The sequence below is a fragment of the Lepus europaeus genome, chromosome 12 (genome assembly GCF_033115175.1).
Source record: "Lepus europaeus isolate LE1 chromosome 12, mLepTim1.pri, whole genome shotgun sequence".
In the NCBI taxonomy this organism is placed as follows: Eukaryota; Metazoa; Chordata; class Mammalia; order Lagomorpha; family Leporidae; genus Lepus; species Lepus europaeus.
In genome coordinates this window covers 9,821,194-9,840,237 of record NC_084838.1, presented here as the reverse complement: position 1 = coordinate 9,840,237, position 19,044 = coordinate 9,821,194, and the positions used below count along the sequence as shown (strand labels likewise).

The following is a 19,044-nucleotide window of genomic DNA, read 5'->3' as shown; positions in this document are numbered from 1 at the left end:
CCCGCCTTCCCGGAGCACGCGCTGCCAGGGCCTGGGGCGCCGGGCGGCCAATGGCGCGGCGGCAGGACGTGATGTCAGGCGCGGCTGTAGAAAAGGCGCGGAGGCTTGCGCTGGCGCGGACTGCAGAGCCGGGGCTGGGCTCGGCGCGCGCTTGGAGAGCATTGCGCCGCGGCTGGGCCCGCGGCCGGCGGCTCCTCCTCCCACTCTGCTCCTCCTCCTTTTTCTCCTCCTCCACCTCCTCCTCCTCCGCCTCCTCCTCCTCCTCCTCTTCCTCCTCCTCCTCCTCCTCCTCCTCTTCAATTCTCCCGGTGGCTCGGCTCGGCTCGCTGGCTTCGGAGAAACCCTTACTTCAGTCACCGACTCGGCGCCCAAGAGGGTCGCCCTGGGCTGGGGCGCACCCCAGGGAGGGGAGGGTTCTAGGCAGCTGGGCTGCCGCTGGCACCTAGCCTCTTGTGGGGTGAACCGCGACCGCAGCCGTCGCTGCCTCGGGCAGAGTTTGCGCCCCTGCTTTGCGCCCCGGGCGCCGAAGCCGGGCGGGCAATGCCCGCGGCGTGAAAGCGCCCGCGGCGGGCGCCGACCCCTGCCCTTTTCTGCACCCCCCCTTCCCGTGCCCTTGTGACCCTGGCTTTGGCGCCGCCGCCCAGGCGCCCCGCGATGTAGCTGCCCCTACGCCTCGGCGGGAGGCGTCCTGGCCCGCGGGCGCCCGGGGCCCGGAGCCCGGCCTGGGGGCGCAGCCGAGCTCGGGCGGGGCCGGGGCTGCGGTGGCGATGCACCGGGCCCGTTAGCGCCAGGAGCGCCAGGCAGCTGAGGCGGGGGGCAAGCCCTCCGTCCGAGGAGCCGCGCCCCCGGCCCCGCCGGTCCCGCCGAGATGCTGTTCCACAGTCTGTCGGGCCCCGAAGTGCACGGGGTCATCGACGAGATGGACCGCAGGGCCAAGAGCGAGGCTCCCGCCATCAGCTCCGCCATCGACCGCGGCGACACCGAGACGGTAGGCGCGCGGCTGTGGGGTCCGGGTTGAGAGCTGGGACGGAGTCGGGTCCGTCGGCGCCGCCTGTCCCCGAAGTTTAGGGAGCGCCCTTCGTGCCGCACGGGACCTGGCGCTGAGAATCCTCGGACAGGATGCTAGGCCCGTAGCTGCCGGCTGGGGTGTTTGTGTGTGGGGGGAGACCTGGCTGCTGGGACGCAGCAGGAAACAAGGTCGAAATCCCGGAGCCCTGGGGTGGAGGACAGCGTCTCTCCCGGAGTGGAGGCGAAGTCTCCTTTGCGGCCCTTCTCACCTCGCCCGGCGCCCGGGTCGAAAGCCCCGCGCTCCGCTTCCCGGCTCGGGCTCGGGCTGCTGGCGGCGTCGCCCGCAGCTCCGGGCAGGACGAACCAGCCGGGAGCACTGGGGTTCTATCCGGCGTCGCCGGAATCGGGGCCCGCTCCCCAGCGCGGTTTCTGGGGCCGAAGTCCTCTGGGCCAGCACTTTTCGTTGATCGTGTTCCCGGCCCCGTGGCCGGCCGGCCGTGACCAGGCCGGGGCTAGGAGTTCAGCTCGGCCTGGCTCTCGCGGAAGGAGACTCCACTCGGTTCTTTACACCTGGCTCCGCCTGGCCAGCCCCACAGAGCCAGTGTCTGGTCCCTAGACCTCCCCGGGGGCCGGAGGAGCCGAGGCTGCCCGAGCGGCGGGCCCAGAAGTGACCTTAAGGCCGGGGCGGCGGGGAGCCCGTTCGAAACGTTTTCTGCTCCGAGAGCAAGAGCGGCAGCCTCAGCGGCCTCTCGGCCTCCCGGCGCTCCTGCCCCGCTTTGAAGCCTTTCGCTCGGCTCCAGCTTGGTGGGGGAAGATTTGGCCTGGGCCTGCCCGGCACCCAGAGACTGTGAGGGTGCCCCGGCACTCTGCTGCACGACCCCCGGACCCAAGAGGGCCTCTGCCGCTGTGTCAGAGCAGCCAGAAGTTGTGTGACCTGCCCTGGCCGAAGCCCTCGGCCTGCGGATCCAGAGACCACCGGGGCTTGGGGGCGAGGGAGCCTGCCTCCCGGAAGAGGAGTCTGTGTGGAGGGTGACTGCTGATGGTCACCTTACCCCTCTCCTGAGACCCGATCCGGCCGGTGGCTCCTTTAAGAAACAGTTTGGAGGACGCTCTTGGAAGGCTGCACCGGAATAGCCGCGGCTGCCCCAGTCCCGGCAGGCGGCTGAGCATTTCTGGGGAACCGGCCGGGGGACAGGAAGGGGGAGAAGTAGAAAGGGAGCGAGCCATCCAGACTGGGAGCTCGGCCTGGGCCCGTGGCCGGCTAAGGCTGCGCCGGTGGGCCTGGGCCCCAGCCGCCTGGATATAGGCCCTTTGGGGTGGGGGAAGTGCACTGCCCACGCTGGCAGCCCCCTGGGCGGTCAGGGCTGCCTGGGGCCACCGAGGCAGTGGCGGGTGCCGGCTTCCCGGCGGCGGCAGAGGAGCCGCAGGCTGACGCGGGCGCTGCGGTCTCCCGCCTTCCTCCCTTCGCAGACCATGCCGTCCATCAGTAGTGACCGGGCTGCGCTGTGCGCCGGCTGCGGGGGCAAGATCTCCGACCGCTACTACCTGCTGGCGGTGGACAAGCAGTGGCACATGCGCTGCCTCAAGTGCTGTGAGTGCAAGCTGAACCTGGAGTCGGAGCTCACGTGTTTCAGCAAGGACGGCAGCATCTACTGCAAGGAAGATTACTACAGGTAGCCCCCCCCTCGGAATGCCCTCGCGGCCACAGCCCCCCCAGGTTTCCCTACTCAGGCTCCCCCCTCCAGACCAGCACAGATGTGGTGACAGCCTTTTAAAGCAGTGATTTGGGAAGCTTTGGGGAAGGTGTGCAAAGTGTAGGGACCAGAGAGCAGCAGGAGCTGCCCTCCCCTCTGAGCTGGGGTTGGGGGCTTTGCATTCCTCTCCCCCTTGAAGTTTCAGGGGTCAGCCAGAGGGGCACAGAAATAGGCATTCCCTCAAACCCAGGCCGGCCAGTGCTGGTGTGGAACAACGTTGCAGGGAGTGCTTGGGGAGTGGGCGCGATCCGGGGTCTGTAGGGGAGACTGGAAGACCGGAAAGAAAGCTGGCCAGGATTAAAGCAGCTCCAGGTTCCCAGTTTCTCCTTCCGTCCAGGTTTAGGCTTAGTGTCTGTTTATATTCCCTCTCTTTCCTCCAAATTACCCAGGCGGGCAGGGGGAGTGTGGAGAAAGGGGTACCTGGGGGAGTTTCTGCTCCACTCCCAAGTAAGGCTTTCCTAGGACTTGCTCAGACTCTAAGGCAGAAGCTCTTGTAGGCGTAAAAATGGTTAAAGGGAACTATTTCAGGATAGGAGCAGGCCTGGGTCAAAATCCAGCTCCCTCTGCCCCATCTTCCAAAGGCAGGCAAAGTTGTCCCAGCAGCAGCGGGACATCCCGAGGAAGGATTGGGGGGGGGGCTTACCCAACCGTGTGTCCCCACAGCCCCTGCCTCCCTGGTCCCTACAGGCGGTTCTCTGTGCAGCGCTGCGCCCGCTGCCACCTGGGCATCTCGGCCTCGGAGATGGTGATGCGGGCTCGGGACTTGGTTTATCACCTCAACTGCTTCACATGCACCACGTGTAACAAGATGCTGACCACCGGAGACCACTTCGGCATGAAGGACAGCCTAGTCTATTGCCGCTTGCACTTCGAGGCGCTCCTGCAGGGCGAGTACCCGGCGCACTTCAACCACGCCGACGTGGCGGCGGCGGCGGCTGCAGCGGCGGCGGCCAAGAGCGCTGGGCTGGGCGCAGCCGGGGCCAACCCGCTGGGTCTTCCGTACTACAACGGCGTGGGCACAGTGCAGAAGGGACGGCCGCGGAAGCGCAAGAGCCCCGGCCCTGGGGCAGACCTGGCGGCCTACAACGCTGGTGAGTGCGCGTGCAAGTGCGGGGCGCACCGAGCGCCCCCGTCGGGTTGGGGGAAAGCACGGCGCCTACGGTCGCGAGCTGCGGAGGACCTCTCTGGGCTTGGCAAACCGAGGGCCCTCGGACCCTTCGACTTTCGGCCCGGAGTGCGGCCAGGCGGCAGGGACTTCAGTTTTCCTCCGCCCCAGCAGGCGCGCTCTCAGCTGGAGCGGGAGAAGAGGCTGATTTGGGCCCTTGGAGCCCCGGTGCGGGCCTTGTAGCGGAATAGAAGTGTTTTTTTTTTTTTTTTTTTAAGAGGTGTCTTTTTGGTTTGCAGCTGGTGCCCGCTTTGCTGCTCAGAAAGTGTAGGGATTGAGCAAACAAGGCGGTGCGGACACCAAACAGGCTCTGGGCGGGCGCGGCGGAGGGCGGGGAGCCGGGGCTTCTTCGCGGCGGAGCCCTGCAGGGCGCCGAGGGTCCCAAGAGAAAGGGCTGGAGGTGGCCTGGGGCTGTGAGCTCAGCCTGGCGCAGGGCCCGGTGGTGAGAAATGTCCCCAGGGCGGCGGACGCGGGAGCATCTTCCAGGCCAGGGCTGTGGGTCCTTGCAGCGTCTCGACCCTCCAGGGAGGCCAGGTCCTGGTTTTCCCGGGCTCTCTTTTCTCTGTGTCCGGGCGCCTAACAGGGTGAGGGCGGCAACCGTTGGAAGCCGGAGCCGGGAGCCCGCGACGAGAGACCAGAGCAGGCCCGGCCTCGCAAGGGGGGAGGGTGCAGGAGAGGGGGTGGCCTCGTTCCACGTTTCCGGCATCTTTGAACCCCAGGGCCCCGTTCCCGGAGCTCTGCCCCCTCCAGCGCCCCTCCCTGCTCAGGACCGCAGCGAACCTCGTAGGCCCCGCAAATTGAACCGTCAACATCTGCCCGAAGTCTGCACGACCCGGAAAGGTTTACGACTCTGGGGGCTTCCGAACTAGAGTTTATTTGCAATTATTTTCTTTCTTTTCGTTTGCGACAGAATCGGATTCGGAAATCATGGTTTATTTCCCACCCCCAGTCTGATGCCCAAGTGGGGGCAGAGGGGGCGGCGGTGCGGAAGAAGTCAGAGTTATTTTGATCTTGAGTCTGAGCTGCTGGGGGAGCGCTGGGCCGTGGCTGGGGGGTCGCCGCTGCGCGACAACGAACGTGCCCGCTGCAAGGCAGTGGGGTGTGTCTCGGTGTGTGGCGCTGGGGGGCTGCAGCCCCTAGTTGGGGCAGTGGGGAAGCCGCGATGGCAGGGCAGTTTAAGATTTGGGGGAGGCCCTACCGCCGGGGGGGGGCCTCTCGAATTTCCACCCCGCCTCTCCCAGCCCGGGCCGGGTCCCCCAACACCAAGCCGCGCCTGTGTATCAAGCGGGTTCGGCCCCCAGTAGGAAGTGGCTCCAGGTCACCCAGCAGCGGGCTTTAACGTTTCCTTGGGCACACTGGGTTTGAAATCGTGCAAGAAAAGCGGGTCGAGAAGCGGTAAAGATTTCTTTGCTTTTTGCTGCCCAGCCGCCGCCCGCCCCAGGGAGGCCGCACGGACCTGCGGCCGGAGGCTGTTTCAGGGGGAGCTGGCGCCTTCGCAGGACGCCTGCCCCACAGCCAGCTCAGTGTTTTTCATTTCTCTTTGGGCCCGCTCTTCTTTTCCTCCTTTCTCTGTCTCCGGAGCGGTTTCACTGTTGCCCTGCTGTCCTGAGCGCGCGCCTCCGGCCTTGGCCCGGGCCCCCGGGCACTAGGAGGAAGGGTGTCCGGTGCGCGGCGCTGGCGGTGCGGCTCGCTGCTTCGGGGCTCCCGGGACAAGGTTGGACGAAGAGGGCGCCCCGACTCCGGGGCCTTGCTGGGGGTGGGGGGTAGCCAGGCCTCCCCAGACCCGGCTTGCGCCCCTTCCCTCTCCTCCCACTCGGGCAGGAGGGAAATGGCCGCAGTGTGGGCCATGGGGCAGCTGGGATCGGAAAGCTGGGACCGTGCAGGGTGCGACCTGCGGGCGTAGTGTGCGTGCCTGGTTCCGACGGAGGAGGCTGGCTTGTCCCAGTGCTTCGCGTCCAGGGGCCCGGCCACACCGAGTCCTGGCACCTGGCAGAACCCGTCGCTCTGGGGGACAGTCCCGCGGCGGGCGAGGAGTGGGCTGCGCGCGAGCGGTTGTTGGGGGTGCGCCGTCGGTGCGCTCGGGCCTCGGCTCAGGGGAGGGCAGCGGGGCCGCGGGCCGCAGGCTCGGAAAGTCCTTCCGGGGCGGGGGCCGCCGCCGGCCTTCCTCCCGCGGCCCCTCTGGTCGGAGCGCTCAGCCGCGGCCCCGGAGGCGGAACGGAAACCTCCCTTTAACTCCAAGCGGGGCTGCTCGCGGGCCGGGGGGCGCGGGCGCGGCGGCCGGAGCCTTCGAGGGGTCCGGGCGGCGCACTTTTCGCGGGTTTGCGTGCCTCGGCCGCGGAAGTCCCGCGCGGACCGGCCGGACGCTCGGGCCTCCCCCAGCCCCAGCTTTTTGTGTGTGTGCCTGGCGGCGTAATTACTGATTTGATTCCAATCCATTATTTAGACAATTTAACCTACAATCTCGTCTTTAGTAAAATGAGGCGAAGTCAGATTTGATTACAGGTTCAGTCCCAGCGACAAGAGCTCGAAACCCGATGGGTTAATAACAGATCACGAGTAAATTATTCATGATTTTACGAGCTCTTTAGCTCCATTGAATCGGCCTAATTGAGAGGAAAAGAAAAAAAGAGAGAGAGAGAGAGAAAGCCCAGGTCCTCCCCCTCCCCTCGGCCCCTCGCTCCTCCCCGGATCCGATCCTGGGGCACCTCGACCCGGCCCGGCACGGGGGTGCGCGCCAGGCCTCGGCCCCTCGGCCCCTCGGTTCTCCCCCGGGGCACCCTGCCCCACCGCTGGTCTGCCGCGGCCCCAGCCACCTCGGCCGCCCCTTCCTCCTTTCCCTCCATCTCTGGGTTTCTCCCCTGCTGTGCTCCCGGGCCCCCCCCGGGGGACCCTGCCTCCCTTAGTTCTTGGGGTTCACTCCCCTCGCCTGGACCCCCACCGTGCCTTCCTGATTCCGGGACTCCGTAGCTGGGTATCTCTCTTGCTGCCCCCTGGCTCGCCTCTCGCCCTGGCCCTGTCCGTCTCCCCTCCCCACCTCTCTCCATTCTCTTTCTTTCCACCTCTTTCCTTTCTCCGCTCAGTTTCCCTCCCCCGCACCACCTCCCCCACCCAGGCCGCACTCAGGGCACTTCCCCTGGGCCCACGGGGCGCCGGGGTCCCCACGGAGCTCATTAACAGCAGCGAGGCCTGGGCGGGGGCTGGGCGGAGGGCTGGGCCGGAGGTCCCCCGTGGGGAGGCCTGCCCCACCGGTGTGTAGCCGGGGACTGGGGGAAGGTGGTCGCTTTTCTCAGCGGGCAGGGCCTGTCCTGTGCCTGTGGTTGATGGTTACCCTCTGATCTTCAAATCGGGGAGCCCCGGTCTTTGCTCTGGGGGGAGCTTGTGGGAAGGGAAGCTTAGGAGGGGAAGTCCTAGTTGACAGCTCCAAGGTCGGGGCAAATGCAGTATCTTGCAAATGCTTCCTGCTGGTCTGTCCCTGTCCCTGGGCAGGGGGAGGTGGGAGTCACCAGAAGAGGAAGAGTGACTCCCCAGGGAGATGTGGGATGCTCAGTTAAATTTCAGGTGAACAACGATTATATTTATAGTGTATATCCCATGCAATATTTGAATTTTAGATAATTTTTAGTATAAGTATAACCTGTGCAATGTGTGAACTTTAGGTAGATAATTTTTTAAAATATAGATGTGACCCTTGCAGTATTTGGGACAAAATCATATTTAAAAATCATTTGTTGTTTATCTGAAGTTTGAATCAACTGGGTCACCTATATTTTTATTTGCTAAATCTGGCCACTGCATTGTGGGCATGGGATGGGGTGCAAGGTGTCCCCCAATTCTTACTTTTGGGGTGCTGACTTTGACCCTGGGTGAGGCTTTCCTCAGAGCACGACCCCTCCGTATGGGATCTTGGGAGGGGCCTGGCATGTCCCCAGCAGCTGCCAGGTTGCTGGGCAGTTTCTGAGGCCTGAGGTTCCTCCACCCCCAGGGCCATCAGCCATTGTCAGCGAGGCCCCTTGTGGGTGGTGGCAGGCTCCCTAAGGAACCGCTCTCTTTAGGCTGTCTTCCTTTGTGGCGAGTGTGGGGGGTGAGAAACTGTTGGATCCGGTGGCTTAGATGTGTGCAAGTGGCTTCCTTCCCATTAGCGTTACTTTTGTCATCTCTAAAATGGGAACAATAGCAGTAGTGATGATGCTGTGACGTTCACCAAGCCGCAGGCTTGCGGCTCCGAGGCGTCTGATTGATACCTGTTCGCTTCTTCCTCCAGCCTCCTGCCCTCAGATTGCTTCGTCCCCACTTGCTCCACTTGTAACACTGCAGAGGGCAGTGATGAGCAGTCAGCCACCGAGTGCAATCTCTCTCTCTCTCCCTTTTTAAGGTTTATTTTATTTACGGTTTATTTATTATTTTAGAGAGAGAGTAGAGAGAGAGAGAGAGAATCTTCCATCTGCTGGTTCACTCCCCAGATGGCTGAAACAGCCAGGGCTGAGCCAGGTCAAAGCCAAGAGCCAGGAGCTTCCTCTGGGTCTCCCACATAGGGGTCAGGGGTCCAAACACACCTAATGCCCAAGGCGTGAGACTCACTCAGGACCTCTGGGCACAGGAGCTGATGAGAGCAGAATGAAAGTGAGTCTCTCAGTCCTCCAGGCACTCCAGGTGCCAATGCCAGGGCCTGCAGGGGGCGATGGGAAACAGTGGCTCCTCTTTGGAGAGTGTGGGAAGCCGGAAGAATGGGGGCTCGGAGACCCTGCACTGCTGTGTCCCAGTGACGCAGCTGCCCTGTCTGAGCCTCCTTTTCAGCATCTGTGGAAAAGGGGAGAGAGCAGCTTGCTTAAAGGGGCGTGGCCCTGGTGCGCCTCATCTGGGGTGCTGTGAGGCAGCAACAAGTTGTCCCTGTCGCTGTCATTTTTGTAAGGTGATGGCTCAGAGTGGCTTTTGGGTCTCCTCGTTGCTGGGAGTGACTCTTGCATTTCCTGAGAGATGCAGGACAGCCTGTGTTGTCCCCAGCCTCAGTTTCTCCAGCTGCAACAGGGGTAGAGTGGGGAGATGACACGCCCACCTCAGTGTGGTTGCACTCAGGGTGCGGTGGTGGGCGGAGCGGGTGGGCACTCGGTCTGGAAGCTCACCTCCGGCTTCTGCATCCCCTCCCCAGCGCTGAGCTGCAATGAGAATGACGCAGAGCACCTGGACCGCGACCAGCCGTACCCCAGCAGCCAGAAGACCAAGCGCATGCGCACCTCCTTCAAGCACCACCAGCTTCGGACCATGAAGTCTTACTTTGCCATTAACCACAACCCCGATGCCAAGGACTTGAAGCAGCTGGCGCAGAAGACAGGCCTCACCAAGCGGGTGCTGCAGGTCAGCCGGGGCAGGGGTGGAGCCCCCGGGGGCGGCCAGGGGCCTGGGAGGGACCTCCGGTCCTGGGCCTGCCTGGCTCTTTCTGCGTCTCCATCTGTCATTTCCAGTTCTTCCCCTGACTTTCCCCTTTCCCTCTCTGTCTATGGCCTTCTGTCTCCCTTCCGCACAGTTGAGAGTTGCTGTCCGTGACCCTCTTGTGTGTTCCCATTGTGAGAGGTTCGCATATGTTCCATAAACCCACAGCCCCCTCCCTGGACATCCACCCCAGGCCAGTGGCAGTGCCTGTGTGTCTCTCACTCCCTCGCAGGGTTCCCTTTCCTTTCCTTCTGCCCCTCTCCGTTATTCTGGCATCTATTTAGACCCATCTTCTTTCTCTCTCGCTGTGTGCTAGACTCTCCCAGAAGCAAGGCTTGGTGGTGGGGTGTGGGAGCAGCGCTCACCTGCTGGCTTTGGAGAAATGGCTTCGTGCCTGTGGAACGCAGTGGGATTACATCTGTGTGTGAGGGGCTTTCTTGACAGACGAGACCCAGGACTTCCATGAGATTTCTGTTATCCAGAAGATGTTAATGACCCTAGCCTTGGCATGATGCAAAATTGTGGGGCACAGCCCTCGGCTGACAGTTCTCAAATCGTCAGCTCCTCCTCTTAATCATTTCATGGCCCTTTGTCACCTGATTCCTCTGGGCCTCAGCTTCCTCATCTGTGAAATGGGTGCAGCAGAACTACCTATGGCACAGGGTTCCTGGCTCCAGTGGCTTTGGATGGCAGCCAGTGGTCACAGGAGCGAGGTTCATTAGCTGTCGGTCATTACCTCGTGTGAATGAGTTTTTTGATCGCTGGACCCCAGATCCTCTATCCACACATGGATAAGGCGGGAGGACAGCTCCCTGGGTAGCAGGTGTAGCTGAGTTCTCCTTCAGGACTGGGGGCTATAGTGAGAGCAATGCACGTTGTAAGGTGAAACAAGTGACCCGACCTGACCACGGTCTCAGAGCAGGAGGGAGGTGCTGGGACTCCAGCCCAGGCCGTTCCCACCACCTTCCAGCCCCAGGGCTTGGGCACAGAGGGCTGGGAGGTGACATCAAGGGAGCCAGAGCCACAGCCACCCTAAAAAGTTCCTGTGCCTGTTAGAAAAAAAAGAAAAGAAGATTGGGATTGTGAAAAAGGGCGTCCGCAGGTCTGCGGGGAGCCTGGAGTCCCGGCCCCTAGTCGCTGCCAGCTAGGCTGTCCAGCCTGAGTGCACCCGGGAGTGGAGCAGGCACCCGCATGCCCCGCCTGCGGGGGGCTGGGTGATGTAGGTGGGGGAGGCGGAGACCAGCCAATGGAAAGCCCATGCGCCTCCCTGGGCCCACCCCACTCCCCCCACCCCCACAGCTCCTAGTGCCTCAGGCCTGGGCTCCAGAATGGGTGGTGGATCCTGAGGGTCGACCTTCCTGGGTTTCCTTGGGGACCTTTTGGGCACCCCTGGCCTTCAGCCCTGGGCGAGTTCGGTCTGAGGTTCTAGAATTTTTCATCCTAGCTGGTTCCAGATGCCGTGGGTGGTGAGCGGGAGCAGGCGCTGCCTGGGGTCAGGCAGAGCTGGGCTCGGAAAGGCCTGGGGTCTGTTCAGTGGCTGTGCGTCTCAGACAGATGAGTTACCCTCTCTGAGCTGTGGGGTTCTCATCTCTACAACGGGCATGCGCACCAGGGCACGGGCCTCCCCCAGTGGTCCAGGTTAAAGGAAATAAGGATTCTGCATCTCCCAGGAGGGGCCAGCCTCTGCAACCCGGGTGAGGCAGAGGGCTGGGCGACCAACTTGGGTTTCCAGGGGCGTTGTCTCTTGTTCTTCCATCTGCATAAATCTCTGTTGGCACCAGGTCCTGGACGCAGAGATGACTCAGTCCTGGCCCTGAAGAAATCCTCCTATTAGGTGTGGAGACAGGCAGGTCCCTCAGTCTCCCCACCGTGCAGGTGAGAACGCTGGGGCCTGAATGAGTTGCAGGTGCCTGGGCCAGGAGCTCGCAGAGCCAGATCCAGGCCACTCTGACCAGCGGCCATGCTTCTGTCTCCTCTGACCCGAACCGGTCCCTGTGTGTATTCATTGTGAGTGTCATGGAGGGTCCGTATGGTGGGGAGGGGAGAAGCCCGAGACCCTGTTCTCCCCTCTTCCCGCACCTCCAGACGGCCTGTGCGACCCTGAATATTCCCCCTGTGGCACAGATGCTCAGGGCCATGCGGCAGCGGGCAAAGCTGCTTCCCCTTAATATGTCCCTGCCCCTTGCACAAGTGAGAAGCTGCACACCGAATAGGATGCAGGGATTTGCCGGGTTCCAGGGGCTGCCTGCATCCCCAGCGTGGGGCTTGGCTGCGGGTAGGACCTGGGGTGGGCACATGGATGGGAGTCGCTTTGGGCACGACAGCAGGCAGGGTGGCTTTGGAAGGCAGCAGACTGATGTGACCCCCTCTGACTTAGAAGCCGTGTGGTTGGGGTGCTTGTCACAGATGAGATCCCGAGCCTTGAAATGGGAGAAGAAGTTTTCACCTGGAGGGTTCCTGACAACTGAGACAGTGAAGGGGAAGGCTCTAGCCCGGTGCCTGCTGGGACATGGGCAGTGTCCCTTCACCACTTGCACATTGCTTGTCTCTGGCGGCTTAATGGGACCAGGCCGTGGGTGCCCCCTGCAGGCTATCCCCTCAGACTCACAGCCCCACCTCAACCCTTCTACAGAGAGCGGCTGCCCGGCGGGGCAGGGCCATGTTTCCAGGGGCGATGAGGGTGAGTGGGTGGGTGTTGTAGGGGCGGTGTTCTAGGCTACTATGGAATCTGTAATGCTTGTCTGTCTCCAACACGGCGGGCCTGGGGTGCAGCATTCCTGATGGAATGTGAAGTCAGCTGCTGGGGAGTCCACACTCCGCTCTCTCACTCGCTCACTCGCTGCGCGGCCCCGAGTAAGTGACTCTACCTCTCTGAGCCTCAGTGGTCTCGGCTGTGAAATGGCGATGTAATACTAGCAATCTTGCCCTTGCTAGGAGAAAGGGAGGACATACAGTGCGATGGACAGAGCACGTGTGAGGTGCTCGGGGCGTGCTGATGTCACGGACACGTTCACACAGCACGGCTCAGCGTTCCGCTCTCTTTTGCACGCGTTCACAAGTGTAATCGTTTTCACTTTGCCGAGGCAGCTGGGGCTTCCGTGCCTGCGCGGTTGGGAGGTGATGGTGCTGGTGGCAGGCCCAGAAAGGGCCCCTTCCCAGCTGCTTCCGGGGCCGTGCAGTGTCGGGGTTGGGGTTTTCTCTTCTGGATCTCACTGCAGGACGCAGCAGTACGGATGGGAGAGGAGGGGGCGTGTGGGCTGGAGACACCACATCTGGGTGGCAGGCAGGAGCCCGTGGTGACTCAAGGCATCAGCAGTGGCATGCTGAGCCCAGCGCTTCCGGCAGCGGCGAGGTGACCGGGAGACAGTGGCCCCTCGGCCAGCAGTTCATGGGGACGGTCAGCCTTGCAGACGTGTGGAGAGTGTTTCTGGGCACACAGATGCCTCGCCAGGTTGCTTTTCCTTCTTCCTGGGGAGGGGCCGGGAAGGTAGAGCAATGAAGATACTGTGGCCTTGTGGGCGGGGCTGGCGAGCTGATTGATTGGGAAGGGGACGGTCTCCTGGTGTGACTTCGAAAGAAAGCACATTTTAGCTACTAATAGCTTACTTATTTTGAAAAGCAGAGAGACAGAGGAAGAGAGAGAGGGTGAGAGATCTCCCATCTGCTGGTTCGTTCCTGAATCAGGAGCCCACGAGACTCCATCTGGGTCTCCCATGTGGGTGGCAGGGACCCAAGTATTCAAGTTACCACCTGCTGCCTCCTATGGGTGTGCAGTAGCAGGAAGCTGGAATCAGGAGCCGAGCCGGACCTTGAGCCCAGGCGCTCTGATCGAGGATGTGGGTGTCCCACGCAGCATCTTAGCCGCGGCACCGAACACCCGCCCCGCTCACAATGTAAAAGCCGTCGTGCGGATGGCTGCTTGTCAGTAGCCTGTGTGGGCGCTCAGGAGTTGAGAACTCGAGCTGTCCTCTTCATTCATTCAGCAAATCCAGCGCCTGCACGCGGCAGCCGGGGCCACGGGCATGGAGCAGTCAGCAGGCAAATGAGGCCTTCGGGGGATCGGCAGCCCTGCCAGCGCGCGCAGTTAGGGGCGTGCACCACGTGGAGACGGTGACGAGAGGAACCTGCTTATTGTTCTGTGCTGGTACTGTCTCATGATGAAAGTGACTCCAGGATGACTACGCTCAGGTGATGCTAAAGATTGGCTGCCTTTCTCTTGGGGCTCAGAGCGCGCCAGCATTCGTAGACGCACCGAGAAATCTTGCAGGGCAGTCAGTTTTGTCTCGTCTAACATTTCCCAAAGTTTATGCGGCCAGAGAATTCGCGTCTAACTCCTGAAAAAAATACAACTGAAGAAACACGGACATGCAATAGGGGCATATAACAGAGGGCTTCGACTGGTGAAGGAGGTAGTCAGGGAGGGCTCCTCTGAGGAGGAAGTGAGGTTTGAACCAGGGCCAGTCACTGCGTATTTGAGCCTCAGTTTTCCCACCTGTAAAATGGTCATTATCCTGCCTGTCATTTGTACAGGACAGTGTTGAGCGTCCAGTCTGGTCATGGATAGTCTGGGTCGGATAGATTCTCACAGATGAATTTAGAGGAAATCTCTCATTTTCTGGGTGAGAACAGCAAAGCCCTGAAGGGTGGTGGGGTTCTCCCAAGGCCCCACAGTGAACTAGTTGTAGGCCTGGGGTTCCTGATTAGGATGTTTGGGACTTGAAAGAAAACTTTACTTTTGAAGACTTACTTTATTTATTTGAGAAGCAGAGTGACAGAAAGAGAGGGAGAGACAGAGAGAGAAACAGGGGGCCGGTGCTGTGGCGTAGTGGGCTAAGCCTCTGCCTGCGGCACTAGCATACCTTATGTGCACCAGTTCGTGTCCTGGCTGCTCCTCTTCTGATCCAGCTCTCTGCTATGGCCTGGCAAAGCAGTGGAAGATGGCCTAAGTCCTTGGGCCCCTGCAACCACATGGGAGACCGAGAAGCTGCTGGCTTCTGGCTTTGGATCAGCACAGCTCTGGCCATTGCTGCCATTGGGGAGTGAACCAGCAGATGGAAGACCTCTCTCTGTCTCACCCTCTCTTTGTAACTCTACCTCTCAAATAAACAAATAAAAAAAAATCTTAAAAACAAACAAACAAACCAGAAACAGAGAAGGATTGTCCATCTGCTGGTTCACTCTCCAAATGGCTGCGACAGCCAGGACTGGGCCAGGCTGAAGCCAGGAGCGTAGAACTCCATCCAGATCTCCCAGACACTTGGGCCATCATCCGCTGCCTTCCTACTAGCATGGAACTGGATCAGAGGCAGAGCAGCCGGGTCTCAAACTGGTGCTCTGATGTGGGTGCTGGCATCATTACCCGCTGTACCACCACACTGGCTCCAAAACAAAACTTAAAAAAAACTTTGTAAAATAACACAGACAGATTAGAAAAATAGAGAACCGTCAGCCGTCTGAGAACACAGATCTGATCATTCAGGTGTGGTTTACAGGCGCAGCGTGGGCGGGGTAAGGACCCGGTCTGCTGGGAGTCTCCATTCCGCCTCTTACTGGCTATGCCCCAGTCTTCTCATCTGTTGGCTGGGAACGCTGGTGCCTGCCTTCTAGCGTTAGAATGGCAAACTGAGTTAGTATGTGTGGAGGACTGGGACAATGCCTGGCCCTTGGCGTGAGTCGTATTTGTTATCATTGTTGTTCCCATAACGTTGCAATGGCAGGGGCCATCGGGGTGCCCCCTCTCCGCACCTCACAGCCGTACACTTCCCCTGCGGGGACGTGGAGTGGCCCTGTGATGACTTCCCTTCGCCCCATTTGAGTGGGTACCTTGGATGCAGCCCTTGTTGGATGTCCAGGATGGACACCTTTGGGCGTGGAGCTTGCATGTTTGGGGTTCCTTCGTACCTCCAGGGGTGCTGTGCCAGGGCCAAGTGGGCCTCTGACTCCTGTGCCTGGGCGGGCCCCGTTGTCCCAAACACACAACCGCAGAGCTGCAAGCAGGTGATGGAGAAGGCTGTCGGCTTCAGAAGTGGGGGAGTGGAGCAGACCGTGTCCCTGTTGCCTGCTGCTGACCTGGAATCCCAGCCTGTCAGAGCCCCAGGAGGCCGCAGTTTCCAAAGGGAAACTGAGGCAGCCCGGAGGTAAGGGTTGGCTGGTCAGTGGCAGCAGCCCTGGAAGCCGAGCCATGTCCAGCGCTGTTCCCCCTGCACCGTGTTCTCGTCTCTATTCACTCAGTTCTTTCATCCATTCACTCGCTGACTCATCAGGATCGTGTGGCCGGGAGAACTTTTTTTGCTTTTTAATAGCAAACCGTTCTGGATTCTAGGATCTGCTTAGCCTCTGTGTGGCCTTGGCCAAGTGAGTTCACCTCTCTGAGCCCCTCTGGATTTTAAATGTGTAAGGTGGAGATGATAATGGGGCCCGCCCACTGGGCCCATTGTGGGTGGCTGTGCTGGTGCCTGTCGCCGGGGTGGCTGGGTGCCCGGGACACAGCGAAAGGCACAGAAGTCTGGGCTGATCCTGTTCACACCTGTTACTTCTCACCCTCGCCAGGCTCTGCCATGTCCCCAGGGACATGGAGATGACTTAGGGCCCCGTCTCCTACATCCTCTCAGGAAATACTCCGGTTAAGGTGACCCCCAAGCCAGCCTGACCCCCCAGAGCAGCCGGGCCATGAGGGAGCTGTTGGGTTCGGTCTGGGAGATTCCCGCAGCCCCCATGCGGCAGGGGTGGCGGCTGCGAAGGATGCGTCATTGTTTACAAGTGCGCTGCTAGGGGCAACGCCTGGGAAATCGCAAACAGCCGGCAGCTAACCAGATCCAGCCCTTCCCAAGGTCTCAGAGCCCCGGTGGCTGAGCGATGTGCCACCCCAGGACTCCCCATCCAGTTACCGCGTGGGAGACCCAGACCACAGGGCCAGCTCCTGGGTCACACACACAGACCAGGACGGCGGCCAGGGCTCCAGCAGTCTCTCTCGGGGACCTGTGTGTTCTCTTTAGGGCAGTCACTTCCGTGGAGGGTCTCTGAGGGCTGGCAGCAGAATGTGAGGATGCTCTGAGGCGGTGGGCTTTCAGCCGGCTCGGGGGAGAGCTTGGTCTCACCACGTCACAGCCCCGACTGCTCTCCTCCCTCTGCAGCTCTCCCGGCTGTGTTTTTAATTGATCCCAAATTGTGTGGGGGCACCAGAAAGGGGAGTTGGAGGCCATAGGCCCTACAGCCAGGGTGGTCCCCAGGGGAGGGTGGGGCCACGAGCGGCCCGAGATGCCAAGAAGACACAGGCAGATGCAGCCACATCTGGAAACACACAGCTGGACACCTAGAGTCTGGAGGGCCCCCCAGGCCTGCATGTAGGGGGCGGCTGCCGGCGGGTGTTGTCCTCGTGGAAGGGAGAAGGAAGGGGCCCCTGCCTTTCGGGCTTTTGGCTCTGGAGGCACAACTGCCACCCCGCCCAGTGGCATGGATTTCCTGGGCCTCTCCCTGGGCGCTGTGTGGACTGTGGCTAGATGTGCCTAGGGGGGTGGGGTGGGCATGCATCTTCATGAACCTTACAGGCTCCCGTGCAAAGGTGTCCCTATGGCTGCACCCTCGGAATCAGAGGGTGAGCCTGCACCAAGCCCGGTTCTCACTCCTGCCCACCTCCCTCTACGAGGGAGCAGGGGACACGGCACCAAGCCCGGTTCTCACTCCTGCCCACCTCCCTCTACGAGGGAGCAGGGGACACGGCACCAAGCCCGGTTCTCACTCCTGCCCACCTCCCTTGTGGAGGGAGCTGGGGACTTGGCCTGTTGGGGGAGGCCTCCTGCAGCTACTGCTCCTCCCGACCTGACCTGCGCATCTTTGCGTGAACCTGGCGGCTGTTGCCTGCCACTCCGCCCGCCTGCACCCAGGGCGCCTGGGCCTCCTCCAGCTGCCGGGGGTGGTGTCCGTGTCCCGCCTTGCCTCTCACTGTGGCCTGATTCCTGTGGATTTTTTCTGTCATCTCCGTGTTTTTCAACCTCACACTTCAGAAACGACTTCAGAATTGTACCAGCAAGAACCTGTGGGGTCTGTTGTCTGCTTAGAGGCAACTGCCAAAAAAAAAAAATCCTCTCAACCAATCATTGTGCAGAGCGATGCGAGTTTTTGGCGTGTCCAGTGACAGCTCAGCAGGAAGTGCATAGGCAGCAGAACCGGATCGCTTCGATTTCAACAGTGTCTCGTGGATCCCAGTAGATCCCTGATCTCCCCATGGGAAACCGATATAAGAATTACGATGGCAGTGCCCTCATTTTGTCTTTCTGAGTCCAGGCCTGTTGTGTGTGTTGCTCCCTCACCTGCGGGCTGGCGGCTCTGCAGAGGTGCGGTCGGTATCCACCTCAGTCGTGATCCATGGCCAGCGGCTGCAGTTAGAAACCCAGCGATATAGCGCAGCCCGGGAAAGGAAAAGTTCTATTTTATCTTGCTAGGAGCAAGTTCTTGGATCCGCCTCTGCAGAAGGGGGCCTTCGCGAGCCCCCCCGGAGAGCTGTACTCAGCCCACCCCGCTAACCAGCCCTTCCTTCCCTGTCCCACGCAGGTCTGGTTTCAGAACGCCCGGGCCAAGTTCAGGCGCAACCTCTTACGGCAGGAAAACACGGGTGTGGACAAGTCCACGGACGCGGCGCTGCCGACGGGGACGCCGTCGGGGCCGGCCTCGGAGCTCTCCAACGCCTCGCTCAGCCCCTCCAGCACGCCCACCACCCTCACAGACTTGACGAGCCCCACCCTGCCCACCGTGACGTCCGTGCTAACTTCTGTGCCTGGCAGCCTGGAGGGCCACGAGCCCCACAGCCCCTCACAAACGACTCTTACCAATCTTTTCTAACGACGCGCGCCCCCCTGCCCCCAGCCCCACGATTTCTTTAAAAAAGAAATTATCTTTAGTTGAATTCCAAGTGTATTTTAAAATAGAGGCTTTGAGCAACTAACTAACCACATTTTAGGATCTCGCCTGGAAACAGAGGGAAAAAAAAATAATTGCGCGGCCAGCTCCCGCAGTGGGGCGGACTGTGGAATTACTTGGAAGATCAACCTACAACACAACATTTGTGTCACTGTACAGTTTTGTGGACTGAGCGAGGAAAAACAACAAATAATTTAAGTTGGCTAGAGCTTCTGTATTTTCAAAGACTGCCACGTGCCTTAGGAATACTGTTTTTTCTCCATACTTGGGATGACTTGTTCATTTTTCTCTCCCTCTTTTTCTCTCTGTATATTTATGACCAGAGCAAAAATGTAAAAAACAAAACAAAACAAAAAAAACAAACAAAAAAAGTTTGTTACTTTGAATAGTCCTAAAAAGAAAAAAAAAAAAAAACAAATCAAACCCCCTCCAACGGTCGCTTTGTTGTTTTAGAATTTTAAGGTGGAAGTCTGTTCGAATATCCGAATTTGTAAAATCTAACCAGTAATAAAACCACTTATCGAAACTACTTGGTGCTGTTGCCCTTAAGTGTGGGACTCCCAGGGCCACAGAGGCAGGACGGAGCCCAGAGGCAGGTTCCAGGGTCTGGACTCATTTATCAAGAATCCATGGGACAGGCACTGTGGTGCATCAGGTAAAGCCACTGCCTGCTTTGGTCCCCGCTGCTCCACTTCCCATCCAGCTCCCTGCTAATGGCCCAGGAAGGCAGTGGACAGTGGCCCAGGTGCTTGGGCTCCTGCCACCCATGTGGGA

At 60.5% G+C, this 19,044-nt stretch overlaps 1 protein-coding gene across 2 annotated transcripts; it reads left to right on the top strand.

Moving 5' to 3' along the window:
• Positions 1 to 862: 862 nt before the first annotated feature.
• LHX2 (LIM homeobox 2) lies at positions 863 to 18,733 on the top strand. Of its 2 annotated transcripts, none has more exons than XM_062206899.1 (5): positions 863 to 988; positions 2,479 to 2,681; positions 3,450 to 3,853; positions 9,074 to 9,279; positions 17,905 to 18,733. In XM_062206899.1, the coding sequence occupies exons 1-5, from the start codon at positions 869 to 871 to the stop codon at positions 18,190 to 18,192; spliced, it is 1,221 nt and encodes a 406-aa protein (XP_062062883.1). In that variant the 5' UTR covers positions 863 to 868; the 3' UTR covers positions 18,193 to 18,733. The 2 variants fall into 2 exon arrangements, with proteins under 2 accessions (XP_062062883.1, XP_062062882.1); XM_062206898.1 differs by having other exon boundaries at positions 3,426 to 3,853.
• Positions 18,734 to 19,044: the final 311 nt, after the last annotated feature.